This window comes from Bubalus kerabau, chromosome 23 (assembly GCF_029407905.1).
Source record: "Bubalus kerabau isolate K-KA32 ecotype Philippines breed swamp buffalo chromosome 23, PCC_UOA_SB_1v2, whole genome shotgun sequence".
NCBI lineage: Eukaryota > Metazoa > Chordata > Mammalia > Artiodactyla > Bovidae > Bubalus > Bubalus kerabau.
The window spans coordinates 35725227-35739995 of NC_073646.1; the positions used below are offsets into that span (position 1 = coordinate 35725227).

Here is a 14769-nt window from a genome sequence, read left to right on the forward strand (position 1 = left end):
AGAGGCTTAAGTTAAAAATTTCGGGTCTCTTATCACTTGAACAAGGAGAGGACATTTCTAAAGGACAAGAATCCCGTCTTCTGGTCACATGGTGAGCAGCCACGTGTCCAGATGCACTGCAGCTACTATGGCCTGGGGGCTGGCCTCGATGCTTCCCGGAAGCTGTCCACATGTTTTAACTGGTTGATACCTTTACTAAATATGAACTGCCACATCAAACCATTTAAAAACAAGCCAACCACCGGCACAGAACCCCCTTAAAGCTGCGGCTCCGAGGAGGGCAGTGGGGGCTGGCTCGCTGGGACCCATGGGCGAGAGAGCCGGCCACAACCTGTCTGATCGGTCGCACCCTCGACGGATTTCCGAGCTCGGGGAAGGGTCAAGGAAGCAGCAGTATCTCATCTGACTCAGTCACCTGATTTTTTTCAGAGCAACAAAGGGTTATTCTTTCACCTGCTTCTGAGAACACGGGGAGAGTTGTAATTTGAATGTGAAGGGGGGGGGCGTGATTTGCAGTTTGGGGCTGATTTTTAGGGGTGCCGCCCCCTCCTGGACTGGGTAGAGGGCAGGGCCACGGTGGGGGGAGGGAGGGGCCGTGTGAACTTGAACCCGTGCTTTGTTTTATACTTACTAGCTCTGTTTTTCCATCAGGTTCCAGGCCAGAATCACACTGTACAGTTTGAACCCAAATACACAGCTAAGGGCATGCTGCTTCCTAGGTTACTAACTGCAAAGAAAAACACCTGCCTGCGACATACCTTCAGACCCATTTCTTCGTTTCGGTACTTCCTGAAAGAGTCTGTTCAGGCTCTGGCCTGGATTCTCTGTTGAAAAACAAGTGTGGTAAGAACAAAACAATCAGGGGGATGGTGGTGCTGACGATATGGGCTGCGTGACATGAAATCTGAGCCGCCTGTTGCTACAAAGAGGGCTCAGGGCTTCCTGTGCCGCTTGGGAGTCACTAGAAACTTCTGAGAGGCCCTTCCCTGGCTGACCGGCTTGCAGAGGCCATGGCTCTGCTGCCAGAGGGGATTGGACAGAACTGGGGGGCGGCCTGCGGCACCAGCGCCATGGGGCTCAGATGGAGGGAGCTCTGCTGCCCAGCGAATCGCCCACCAGCCCCGGAACAAAGCTCACACTAATCATCCAAAGACAGTCGATTCCAGTTAACATTGCCGTAAAAGGCTCAATGTCCTCTGTGCAAACGGACACTATTCGAAATGTCTCCCTTCTCTGAGTCTGTATTTCTGTCTGATAAGTTCCCTTTCTCTATCAGTGCTGACTTGGCAGAAGGATCTCCTATTGTTTGTTAAAGAGGGAAGGAGTTCCTGCAATTAGGGATGGGACGGGCTTTTTATCTTTTTACGGAGGGTCGGGGTACAAAGGGTGTTTTAATGCTTTAATGTATTTTACTCAAGGCAGGTATGTTTGCTCATGATGCTGAACAGGTCACTAATGGGACTTAACACATGGGGAGTGCGCTGATCACAGGCCACCAGCCTGTGTGCAGGGAGGAGGAAGGGGGCCCATGTGGTCGGCTCACCCTCCGTGGGGACCCAGCGCTACGATAGGCCCGCCCTGGCCGCTGCTGCTGCTCTAGGGCTGGGTGGCACCCACAGGCCCCTCCCCATCCGAGGCCAGCACCCAAGGCCGAAAGGACTGCTGGACATGAAACGCATCAGGACGTCGTGCGTTAATTCCCTCCGACCCAGTATGTGGTGCTGGAACAGCGAGTCCACCTTGTGTGAGGTGCGGAATGAGTTTCAGAGGCTGGGCCCCCCGAATCTAAGGGCTCGTGCCTGTGGGCCCTGAGCTCTGGAAATGGCAGGACTGTGAGCTGTACCTGATGTGAGGCACACATGTATCATCACACATGCACACGTGCACACACGCAGCTCCGTGCCAGGCTCACACGTGGGTGCCGACCCCGAGCCGCTCACCTCTTTGTCTGCCTTGGATGCTGCGAAGAGCCAGGATGTTCTGCTCGTCTGAGAGGAACTGCTTCATCTTGTGAAACGGCTCCTTGCCGCGCACCGTCAGTTTGTTCCACGGCTTGGGCCGGGCCAGGATCTCGCTCACGGACCCCTGAGACAGTCCTAAGACGTAGTGTCCGAAAATGCGCTGTCCGATATTGTGCTTGATCAGCTGCTCTTTCACCTGCCGGGCGATTTCTGCAGTGTCTATCTCCTCGCCCTCGGAGACGCTCCCAGCACTTTCTGACTGGCTGGGAGATGGGGCCATGCCATTTACATCTGGGCTTTGTTGTAATGGACTTTGGGAAGATATGGAGTTTGTGCTGTATGGACCTGTTGAAAAAATCATGCTTGTGCTTCCTGCTTCCTGCATGGCCTTGGAGTAGAAGGACTGCATTAGCTGTCGTTGGAGGAGAGAGTTTAGTGCAAATTTTCCCGTAGAAGCCAGGGGCAGGCTGGGGCTTGCCAGGGATGAGCTGAAAAAGTCTTGCGTTAACCCCGCTGGTGAGAACTGGTGTGTACCATTAGTATTGGAAGCCTGCTCCCCCGTGTTGCGGGGCAACTGAGAAGGAGGGGAGGCCGGCAAAGGTCCAGGACGCCGACTCTCAGGCTGGTCTTTCCCTTTTCTCCTGGCTGACCCTACAAGGAAGGGCAAACATAATGCATTATGGGGGATTCCAAAGGGAAAAAAAACCAAGACCAAGATGCAAAGTTTGCCCCACAAAAGGGAAAAAAAAAAAGTGCATTTTTTTTTTTAAAACAAGGGCCAATGAGGTGTGTTGGTTTGTTTTTCGATTGAATTTGTAAATTAGCCAAACGAGGCCCCCCGAAACAAGCAACATGCATTTCATGTTTGCACCTTTCTTGTACGTTGCAGCCTGGAGAGTTCCCCCTTGACAGAGATTCAAACTCCTAACGTGACAAGGAGCCGGTACCACACACAGTAAAGAGTCGGCAGGTCGCGGGCCTCTCAGCGGGCCGCCAGCATTCGAGCTATAACCAGAAAGGGCCCCACCTGAGGAGCAGCAAACACTGACATTTTGGGACCAACGGATTCTCACACCACTTGCTCTGAGGCGAATGTACCGCACCGAGTCCGCTCGATCGAAGGCACGCACATTTTTAAGAATGTAATATCATCGGAGCCCGAGACACTCTTAAACGCTTTACCAGCTGCCAAAACCTGAAGCCGTCAGTGACGCCACCACTTTGGGATGAGCAAAGAAAGGCTAAGGATGGGGGAGGCGTTCCCAAGGACAACCTGACAAAGGAAGAAAAGCTCCACTGAGCCGGGAAGGGCAGGGCCCAGCCCTGGAAGTAGCCCAGGAAACACCACAGGAGAGGCCGCACAACTCGGAAGAGACCAGAAAAGCCACGGAACGCGCGCGCGCCGGCGGGGGCGCCCCCAGCAGCACGGCCCTGCCTGCCCTCCGCAGACGCCCTGCGGCTGCGCCTGGATGGTCTCTGCCAGGTGGGGGCGGAGGGGGGCGGTGAGGACGAGGAGGAAGACGGACACTCGTTAGTCAAGGCTCTCATCGCCCATCGCCCAGTGACGCCCGCCATGCATCAGCCCAGACTCACGGTTCGCCTTCCTCTTCCTCGACCCCCGAGTGGGGGCCGAGCGGCCGCGAGAACTTATCAACCTACCGCTCAGGTCGCTGTTGGAGATGCGCAGTGCGGCGTTCTCGGACTGCAGCGAGCGGTTCTTCTCCAGCAGCAGCACCTCCAGGGGCCTGGATGCGTCCTAGACAGGGCAGAGCTGTGCTCACCGCGGGGCCAGCTGCCACCTGGCTCCGTAGGCTGCCAGACCCCATGGCCCCTGCTCTGATCTGACCCGCCTCCAGCCTCCCAAGGATGCTCCATGCATGTGGAGGACACGCAAGTTCCTTTCTGAAATAACTCATTTCGGTTGAAGGAAGTTTTCTCTTTCTAGGCTCACACAGCTTGCAGACAGCTAATTATTCTCTCTTCTGTCCCCAGATCTGAGCATCTAGACCTCCGCTTCCTTTAGTAATGGGACAGGTTGACACCTGTCAGAGAGACCTGCAAAGGTGACCTGTTTTTGGTGCCAGCTGCCGAGAGTTGGCTACCTTCTGGGCCTCAGGAATGGGATGTCAGGTGATGACTTAAGATTGTAATTGGCTGCTGGGTTACCGTGTGCCACTGCCATCTTGCTTCTTATCCATGTGAGGCAGTAGATAATAAAAATTCCTAAGTCAGTCCATTTGGGGCTGATCTGTAACACAGTCTGAGAGTGTTTGTACCCACTTTCTCAGTACCTGCCTGTGTTAAATTGCAAGTTCAGGTGAACTCAGTTAACCAGTTTGAAAAACACTGATTTTTCTCTGTTTGCCCCCTTTAACTTAAAGATAATTTGGTTTAACTTGGTGAAATGTTCCCGAGGAGAAACAACCTCAATGGTGAAACAGTGACATGATGCTCGCACAAGCAAAAAGCAAAGGAAGACCGTGTACCTGCGTCCCAGCTCCCTCGGCCGGCGCAAACTCCATGGACTTCAGGATGCTGTGGAGACCAAGACAGAGCCGTTACCCCTGCTCGGACCTGCGGCGGGCGGGGCGGGGTGGGGGCAGTCTTGCTAATGCTCCCTGTGCTCCAGGAACTGAGGAACTGACAACTTTAACAACTTCGCTGGCAGCCTTATCATCCGATAGCGGCTCTGGAATAACTATTCAACTAGCAGTTGGCCAGCGAAAGTTTCTTGCCCAGCATGTAAATCACTCCATATGGAATCACACCAGGTCTGTTCGGAGTATAATTTTAAAGTTAAGTTGAACACAGACATAACACGGCTGTAAGTGGAATGTATTTGTAAAGCTGAGAGGGGCTGAAAAAGCTCTAACAAGGAAGTCAGGAAGATAAACCTGTGCCCCAGCATTTGGCCAAGAGTGAGGTCCCATGACCAGAAGGCTCACAGGCGGCAGGGGACTGTCCTGGTGCTCAGGTACGGGAAGGAGCCACCACAAAGGTGTGGGCGACTGGGCTCATTTCTCCTTTGTCCTCCTTATCACAGAAGCCACTGTGGTCATGGCCTGTTTCAACAAGTCTGAGAGCTGAATGAGCTGGGGTGCCCAGGACTGCTATTTGCAGAGTGAGGCACACGTGAACATTCTTTCTCTGGGTCCACGTGGCCCCAAGGAGCCAGGGTGCTCCCCTCACGCTCAAGAAAGAGGGCAGCTTCCATCCCAGGCACTGGGCCACCTGCGCTCTCCCAGCCCTGACTCTAGCCTCGGCCCTTCTTTAAGCTCTGCGGCAGTGCCATCCGGGGAGCACCATGTGGAAAAGTGCCCAGGGCCCCAGGGACCCCCCTCTGCTATGGCCCCCAAGAGGTTCAGTAAGGAGCCGACCGCCCTCAGTTTCCTTGTGGTTGTGTCTTCATAGTGGCTCCTGTCATGTAAACTAACAAAACAGGAACAAGGAGGAGCTCATAATTTTGTTTTACGATGAGCTACCGAGAATAATAAGAACCCTGGGCCGTGTTGCATCAGCTGCGAGGAGAGAGGCGAGCAGTCTGGACAAGCTTGTCTTTTCTTAGTGGCTGTCACGTTGTTTGCAACTATATTCTTGTCTGTGAGCTTCTTTAGGATCATGTAAGAAAAGACTAAGTGCGTCTGAGTTTGTACTAAAAACTGTGTCTCTTCATTTATTCAACAAATTTACCGACAGCCTCTTATGTGCCTGGCCTGTGCAGAGTCAGAGCCACTCCTCGGCCTCAGGAGCCCTGCAGGTGCTTCTAGCAGCACGAGCAGGAGAAAACCCGAGCAGGAGACGCGTCTGTCTCGAGTTGTCAGGGTTTGAGAAGGGCTGTAAAGGAGCAAGGTGCTTTCTAGACTCTGGGGTGGGGGGTGGTGGTGGGGGAATCTCGGGGAGATGGGGGAGAGATAGGACAGAAAGGGACCCCAGTGAATGTCCAGAGGGTGCTTGCATCACCAGGACGTGGGAAGCCAGGGATGCGTTTTAACAGAAAAGCCACCTGAATGGGGCTCTCAGAGACGCCTGCGTTGTTGAGGGGGGCGCTGCATGTGCAGAGGTAACACAAGGGCCGGCAGGAGTGTGGGGGGGCTCTGTTCTTGGAGGGGCTGAGAACCAGCGAGCGGCTGGGCAGGTGGAGCCGGGAGAGAGCAGAAGGGAGGGGCCTAGAAGCCTTGGCTCCTGGAAACGGAGGTGAGCTCAGAGGAGAAGGCGTGTGGGATGGGCCTCAGACTGGGAAGGGTGGGGGCCTAGAGAAGGTCTCCATGTCAGCTTTTCCGATTCCACACTGGGAGAGGGTGCACGTGAGGAGAGGGCACACATGATTTCTTTTGAGGAGGGACAGGGATAGGGAGGTGGGCACAGAAGTGAAAAATATCCTCCCTAAGCTGGAAATGGGGTTGGGGAGGGGACAGAGCTTGAGGAGCTGGACGTGCAGAGAGCCGAGGGGCTGTTCAAGGAAATGCGCAAAGGCTGTCTGCGACATGGGGGTGAGGATGTTTGGGGAGAGAAGTGAGGGGAGCCCCGCCCCGCTGGGGTCACCCCGCCAGGGAGGCTACTGACATGGGGTCGAGAAGGTCAAAGACGCCTTCCAGTGGGCTTTTTTTTTTCCCCCAGCGAACTCAAGGGAACAAAATTAAGAATCCAAAGAACAGCATGGTGAGTAGGTGTTGGCTCATTTTAAAAGGAGAAATTAAAACTATCAGCAAGAGAGAAAAGAGCTGATGGATGAGTTGGAAGGCAAAGGAAGGAAGGGACCAGCGTGGCGGGGTCAGTCTGGAGTGGTGGGGGCAGTGGGGAGGAGCCAAGACCAGAGGGAGTCACCTCGAGGCAAAGGCAGGAGTTGCCTCCATCAGGCAGGGCACCAGGGGGTCTGCTGGCAGGGGGTGTCAGGGCACAGCTGGGGGCAGAAGGGTGCCCGAGGGCGTGGCAAGGCCCCCGGGGAAGCAGAGCTGGCCAACGGCAGGGGAGAGGACCCGGGCCTGCAGGCACTTTTCTGCGGTGTTTGGTAACCTGGCCATGGCAGTGGGGGCGGGAGAGGCCAGGTGAGACTCTGAGGTGAGGGCTCCAGGTGGGCCCAGGGCAGCTTGGGGAGCGGAGTCTGAGATGGCAGGAGGCTCAGGCTGGGCGGTCGGGCCTGGAGAGGGAACTTCTAGGCATGAGAGCGTGGGCGTCAGGACTGAAGGAGGACACGCTTTCAGCCGCTGCGTCTCGGGTAGAGGTGTGGCCGGGGAGGTGTGCGCCCTCGGCTGGAAAAGGCTACCTTGCTCTGTTCTCCTTCTGTTTTGGGAACTTGCAGCTAAAAATAAGCTCGTATTTTATATTTCCCATAAAGGCATATTGATTCCGTGCATGCTGACAGTTTCTATGCACAGAGCCTTATAAAGAGCCTGAGAATTCAGGCACAGGTCTGAGTACAGACACCTGTGATGTTGGGCACACCAGGACTCGGCCCAGTGCTGGGGGTCAGTCAAGGACCTGGGGCTGTCCCCTCGCTGGCACAGGCCTTCCTTAGCAAATGTCCCCAGTGAGCACTGGCTTGTGCAGGGCCGAGCTGGCACCCCCACACTTACTTTAGCTCTTTCTTCACCTCTTCATAGTCAGCCTGTCCCTTGAGTTTTTCTTCCAGTTGCTGAAAACAGAGAGGGATTTTATTAGTGGTAGTGTCTGAAACAGGCTGATGGGCTTAGCCATGGACTGAATGTGGTGTCCCTCCCACCAAATTCAAAAGCTGAGATGCTAACCTCCAGTGTGATGATGGTGTTAGGGAGGTGGGACCTTGGGGAGGTGATGAGGTCGTGGAGGGGGGTGGTGGAATCAGGGCCTTAAAAGAGACCCCAGAGAGCGTCCTCGCTGTTTCCGCCATGTGAGGTCACAGTGGGAAGATGCTGTCTGTGAACAGGGAAGGGAGCTCCCCAGACACTAAACATGCGACTGCCTTGACCTTGGACTTCCAGCCTCAGAACTGTGAGAAGTAAGTGTCTGCTGTTCACACCACCTGGTCTATGGTACCCGGTCACAACAGGCCCAAGGCTAAGGCCCTTTGCTGACTGCGTCACCTGTGAAGCGTCTAGCATCCTGAGGGAGCCTAGACATGCACAGTGGAAGGTGACAACTGTGAGGTTGAGTGGGTGCACACACACACACACACACGCACACGCACACACACGCGCACACACACACGCGCACACACACACACGCACACACGCACGCACACACACACACGCACGCATGCACGCACACGCACGCACGTGCGCACACACACGCGCACACACACACACACACGGCAACCATGAGGTTGTAACAAAACTCAATGAAAATAGATGGAAAAAGTTAAAAAAAGTGCAAAACAGAACACGGAAAAAGCTGCTTTGTATGAAATCCCACAACATAGCAAACTGGGTGAAGAAATGCTGTCCTGGCATTTTAAAAGCAGCGTGTGGCTTTTCACAAACTACGTGAGGCCAGCTGATGAGGACGGTTAGTTGTCAACACCTCTGGTGGGACCCCGCTGATAAGAGTCACAGCTCCTTTGTCACTGGGGTCGGTATCAGGTATCAGGGGAAATGTATTTGCATTTCTGGATGGCTTCCCCCAGACTCCAGGGTTTTAGGTGGAGAGACGGTCCACTGGGTAGGAGGTCAGGGGCTCTTTGGCAAGGCCCAGGGGTGTGACCGTAAGTTTCGTGGGTATGAGGATGCTCTGATGTGCTCCACTCAACTCTGTGAGCCCACGTGGTTGATTTCATCCAGAGCCCTGCAGGGCCTTCTCGCCAGGAAGAGCCTTTGGCATACAGTGGTGAGCAGAGGGCGCTTCCTTCTATGAAGCTGCGTTTGGCCTAGTTTGTTCTTTACCCGCAACCTCATCCCCCTCTCTCCCAGCCAAAGAAGCGTTTTGTGGCAAATAGGACAGCTTGACATGAAACACAAAGACTCAGCCAGCAGAGGGTCCTGGCCATTTAGCGTCTTTCCAAGCCCGGGGTGAACAACTTCCATCCTTGAATCAACAGCCCCTTCCCACCTGTAGGGCTTCCGGTTACCTTTCAGGCTCTGCTTGATCAGCCACGTCTATGATCACAGTTTAAAGCCGACTCAGAACATTCTAGAATTTGGGGAGAAGATTCCCACGTGGCCCACCAGCCTTTCGATGCTCACCTGAATCCCACGTGCCCCCATTTAGCCCATCTTTTCCTGCGGTCTTTGAAGGCGGTTTCTTGTGTTTGTATTTTCCATTGTGGAGAATTGCTTTGCCCTCATTCCTTTTTCAGACCTCTGGCCAACTTTCTCTATTATGATGGTTTCTCCTCACAATCAAACAGGAGGTAGCAGGCACTCGTTTTCCAACAAAAGATGCTCAGAAGCTGCTCACGAAGGAGCGATTCTTTCATTCTCCTCCCTGTGGTCGAACAGCGGGGAAACCCTTCCTATTACAAGATTACCCAGTGCTGCCAGGACGCAAAGCACCTTCAGAGGATGAGACTCACTGCTGCTGGATGCAGGGCACATGTAAAACGTGGTCGAGTTCACAGAATAGGAGACGGATAGGAAGAAGGGTGGACATGGAGCTTTCGGACCTGGCATGGCCGGGGACCCGGAGTCAGTTCTGTCATTCACAAGCTGAGCCCTGTGGGCATGTTGATCATCGGCTCATCCATGAGATGGGAGCAGCAATGACCTCTGAGGGTTGAGCAAAGGGGCAGGAGACAAGGAGCCAGGGTAGATGCTGGCACTGTGGGGCCTTCGCTGCGGGACCACTGTCGCTGCCAGATCTTGGTGGGGGGTCCGAGGCCATGTCTCCAGGCTCTCTGCAGACCTGGGACCGGCCCAGATCAGAAAGTTTTAGGACTGGAATCAGTTTGGTTGAATATGAGTTTTCACAGAGAACTAAGCAGTTTCCACTGAAATTTCTATTGTTTATCTGGAGGCAGAGTAGTTAGGAAGCACCCAGGACAGGGCTTGCAAACCTCGGTTGAGCAGATACCTGGATGGGGGCCTGGTGGGGCTGGTGCTGCCTCAGGACCTTTCCTGATGGAGACAAGCAGGGCGGGAGGCACACGGTGGGGGCCCAACTCGGGGAGAAAAGCCTGAGCGCCCTCAGCTCCGTTCTTTGACCCCAGACTCTTTGCTGGGCGCCGGGAAAGTCTGGTTGCGGAGCATGCTGCCTGGATGGAAGCAGGCGCTCCAGGCTGTCCCTCCACTGGAGAGTCTTCCCCTGGACTTCGCTATGCTCATTGCACTGTGGGCCAGATCCCAGGCCTGGCTCCACACCCCACACACCATCTTATTTAATTATCTCAATATGTCTGCAGAGCATCTGTCTGTTTGTCCAGAGAAAGGAAAAGAAAAACCCCCAAAACACATGGGTTCTGCACTGCAGGCCTTGGTGGGATGCCTGAAGCAAATGCAGAGGCAGTGAGGCGCTGGTGGGCTGGGGCCCGATAGGCCCGAGCCAGGTCCTGGCTCTGCCACTGAGCAGGGGTGACCCTGGACAAGATGCTTAACTTCTCTAAGCCTCGGCTTCTTCATCTATAAGATGGGGGTAATGGCACACATGGCACAGGGCTTCATGAGGACTAAATGGGACAGTTGTCACTTGGCATCTAGAGTGGGCTGGCTCTGGGACCTCCGAGGTACCAAGTCCGCAGACGCTCTAGTCCCTTACACAGAACAGTGTGGGGCACTCGGCCCTGCAAACTCCTGGATGTGGAACCTGCAGATAGAGTGCCACCACAATACTGAGCGCCTAGCATGGTGCTTGGCACATGGTACCACCCTCGGTAATGGTGATGAGTTATTATGGCAGTTATTGCTACTTTATCCCTGGGGTGATCCTGAATATGGGCTTCCCTGATAGCCTGCAACACAAGAGACCCTGGATAGATTCCTGGGTTGGGAAGCTCCCTTAGAGAAGGGATAGGTTACCCATTCCAGTATTCTTGGGCTTTCCTGGTGGCTCAGATGGTAAAGAACCTGCCTGCAATGCAGGAGACCTGGGTTAGATCCCAGGGTTGGGAAGACCCCCTGGAGGAAGGCATGGCAATCCATTCTGGTATTCTTGCCTGGAGAATCCTATGGACAGAGGAGCCTGGCGGGCTGCAGTCCATGGGGTCGCAGAGAGTCAGATATGACTGAGTGATTAAGAACAGCACAGCACATCCTGAATATGACTAGACGGTTTCTTAAGACACTCTGTGGGTCCCGTGCCAGGGGCTCTCCACATCCTCAGGATGTGAGGTTCTCCACATCCCTGTCTGCCACCTCCCAGCGCCCCCGCTGCCCTGGGCAGATCCATGGAGGAGGAGAGATGCTCGAGCAGCTCTGGCTGTTCAACACCAATGGCAAGAACGGCAGCCCTACATCTCGTGCCGTGAATGCAGAATCTGGGAAGCGGGTTGCCTTCCTGAGAAGTTGCTCGTGGGACGGAACAGGGAGGAAAGGTCTGACCTTATACAGAGCGGGGAGGAAAGGTCTAGTGCGGAGCTGGGCTTCTAGCTCAGACCTAAATGGCTGAGCGGGAGCCTGGGTGATGGGCTTAGCCTGTCAGACCTCACACTTCTCCTCTGGGGAAGGGGGCGGGTGAGCACATGGGTTTGCAAAGGACAGAGGTGAGGAAATGTCAGATGCACAAGTGTGAGCTGCAAGGGACCCTCCCACACACGTCTTCTAATACAGGTCGTGTACGTTTAATACTATAGGGTTTCCCAGGCGGTGCTAGTGGTAAAGAACCACTGGCCAATGCAGGAGACTTAAGAGACATGGGTTTGACCCCTAAGTCAGGAAGATCCCCAGGAGAAGGGAATGGAAACCCACTCCAGTATTCTTGCTTGGAGAACCCCATGGACAGAGGAGCCTAGCGGGCTGCAGTCCATAGGGTCGCAAAGAGTTGGACATAACTGGAGCGACTTAGCATGCATGAATTCATGTTTAATTCTACAGAGCTTAGGAGCTCTGGAGCTTTGGAGCTTAATGGCTCCAGAACTTAGGAGGAGCTCATCAGCTGTTCCTTGAATTGCTAGAAGCATTATCTATATGAAGTTCTCAAAACCCTGGCTAAGACTCAAATAATGAGGTAATTTAATTTCAAATGCAAAGTATTTTGGTGTGCAGCAAATTAGGCACTGAATTTATAAAAGACATCTATCTTAGTCAAGTTATAACATGGGGCCTAGGGCTGCCAACTTAAGGGTCTCTGGCACAGAGACTAAAGCAAAGACCCTTGAGAGGCCTGGTCCTCTGGGATACACAGCGAGGGGTCGAGGAGGCAACACCTCTTTGCCACGCAGCAGACAGGGCCAGAGAGGTGACTGCATTGCAGTGTACCAGTGGCTCCGTCTCTTCCCTCTGGGGTGATGGGAGCCAGGCTTCTGGCAGTGCTGTCTGAGGACCCACAGGTCAGGTTAGGGGCGTTGGTGTGTGACCCCTCACCCTGACGTGGACCCCTGGGCAGAACCTAGTGGGTATGATTGGGCTCCCTGGCCCAGGGCAGAGGTCTGAGGTCGACTCTGCTTCTGTGGGGGCTGGAACTAGGCAGCGTGCCCCTCCTTTTCACCTGAACGGTGACCCCACCCCCCCACGCCAGGTCTCCATTGCTCCTTGGTGAGAGGTGGCAGTTAAGTAAATTTAGGGTTGGCTGATGCTGGGGAGGTGCTGGGGAGGACTAAACCAACAGTTGTCCCTTGGTATAACTTCATCTTTCATCCCTGGGCAAGAAGCCCAGAGATGCCTGGTTGGGCGCTGTGTATGCTCTGCAAGGGTGCTGGGGACGTGAGACCAAAAGGGGACAGACCCCTCCAGGCTGGGGGGGCGGGGGGAGAGTGACCATGACATTAGAGGCTTGCTGCTGGCTGGAGAAGCATGCTCTGGACAGAAAAGGGGGAGCCCCTGCGTGGTAACCCCATCACAAGTCACCTCCAGCTTCCTCGAGCTGTGATCCTGGTGACTCAGCACAGAGGGGACGGGAGCCGACTCCTTATGGGTCCTGGCTGGATATTTCAGCCAGCTGGACATTGCAAGGTCGGCTAAGTGGGCCACAAGCTGGGGACCGTTTGCAGGTGAATATCAAGAGTCACTCATCCAGTGACCGAGGGCACCTGTGTCTAAGAGGATTCATCGTAGAGTCCCGCAATTAGCTCTGAAAGCATTTCTAGTAATGCCCACCAGTCTACAGTGATTTACTTATGATCTCCATCCAGAGTCGGGCCTCGAGGCCTCTAGCACAAAGTCCCCCAGTTCCTCCCTCTGGGGCATCACAATGGCTGTGGCCCTGGCCCGGGGCCACCTTCGCCTCTCCTCCCTGTGGAAGGCTCACTGCTTCCTCTCCTTCAATCTGTGCTCACAGTGCCTTCAAGATGCAGCCAGGACGAGGCTCAGGGAGGCTCGGCCCCTGGGCTCTCTGATGCTAGGGTGTCTGATGTTAGGAATCGCTCGTACCATCCAGGGTGAGCGGGGGCTGTGGAGGGACATGTACCGGTCTCTCCTCTACAGCCACGGGCTGGATGGATCATTATCACACCCAACCAGCCTGGCGAACATCGGTGGGACCTGGATGTTGGAGCTTCACACACTGGGCCAGTGATAAGACGCTGGTTAAAATGCGGTCAAGGGCAGCTCTGGTGCAGAGGAAACATGGCCGGAGAGGGAACTTATGTAACTAAAGAGGGAGTGTCCACAGTTAAAGTTGCTGAATGAGTGCAGAGAAGTGGCTGTTGGTCTTTTTTCGTCCTCATCCCGAAGGAGACAGTGGCTCAAAAGGACCCAACAGAACCTTGGGAGGTGGTGTGAGCGGTGTGGTTGGGGAGGCTTGTGTGGTTTGGAAAAAGGTCCTCATGTGATTCTAACACATGGGTCCATGCATCCAGTGAAAACTGCTGATCTTTAAAGCATCTGTAGAAAATATTATTTCTCCCTAGGGGAGACTGGCCTTAGTGAGTCTTTCTTACAGACACCTGTTTTAAATCGGAGCTACCGGTAGCTGTGTTTCCTGGGCTACTAAAGGGTTCCAACAGAAGACCCCAGAGCGGTGTTACCAGAGACAGCAGCCTCATGATGGCAGTCAGGTTATTTCATTGATTACGAGTACAGAATGATCCCTGACAAGTGGGATGGAGCTGAAGCACTTGTCAGATCAGACAGGAAGAAACGTCTCCCGCTTCTGAGTCTGTTTCGATGTCTGAAGGTTAGAGGAGGCACCACTGCACCTGGACGGTGCTGGTGACCTTGGCTTGAAAAAGTAGAATGTGAGGAGAGAGACTGGTAGACATCCAACCGGCAATTTATCCTCATGACTGTCAATCAGTTATGGAGGAGAAGGGAAGAAAGTATTCAGTTGCAAAGAGAGGGGGCGTGTCAGGGTGCTTGAGAAAGCAAACCGCTTAGTCCCCAAACATGTTTCATTACAGAGCACATGCATCCTAGGGTGTCCTGGTGGAGAAGACCCCAGTAAGCTCAATACATACTAATCTCAAGGCTTGCCCACTGCACTTCTGCCCTTGTGAGACTGTCATCAAGCACATCACCATTTATCTCAGAGGTCGTGGTCAGTGTCCATGGTGAAACCCACCCACCACACCGAGAGGCTGAGAGACAGCGGCGGGCTGTGGTGCCCTCAGCCGGCGATCCCAACCCGAGCCCCCAAAGCAGGTCTACATGGTCCAAGAAGGAAAGGATGGAGGAGGATGGTGCTGGTAGTGGCAGGAGGGGGAGGAGGAAACGGGAAGTCAGGGGAGGCTCCTGGCTGCTTCCAGTGGCCACCACAGCTGGCCCCAGACCCCTGTCGCTAAAGCATCAGGTCGGTTTGACAGGTCTCATTC

General features: G+C 54.4%; 1 protein-coding gene across 10 annotated transcripts in view; it reads right to left on the reverse strand.

The window, feature by feature from the left end:
• Window positions 1-14769, reverse strand: part of CUX1 (cut like homeobox 1) — a 349990-nt gene that overhangs the window by 69582 nt on the left and 265639 nt on the right. For 4 of the 10 annotated variants that reach the window (XM_055562796.1, XM_055562795.1, XM_055562794.1 and 1 more), the window contains 3 exons: window positions 7535-7593; window positions 4448-4496; window positions 3621-3717 (listed from right to left, as the gene is read on the reverse strand). In XM_055562796.1, coding sequence (XP_055418771.1) covers window positions 3621-3717; window positions 4448-4496; window positions 7535-7593 — 205 coding nt within the window. Of the gene's footprint in view, window positions 1-758; window positions 825-1940; window positions 2613-3620; window positions 3718-4447; window positions 4497-7534; window positions 7594-14769 lie in introns of all 10 variants that reach the window. The other 6 variants (XM_055562788.1, XM_055562787.1, XM_055562789.1 and 3 more) reach the window with 2 other exon arrangements.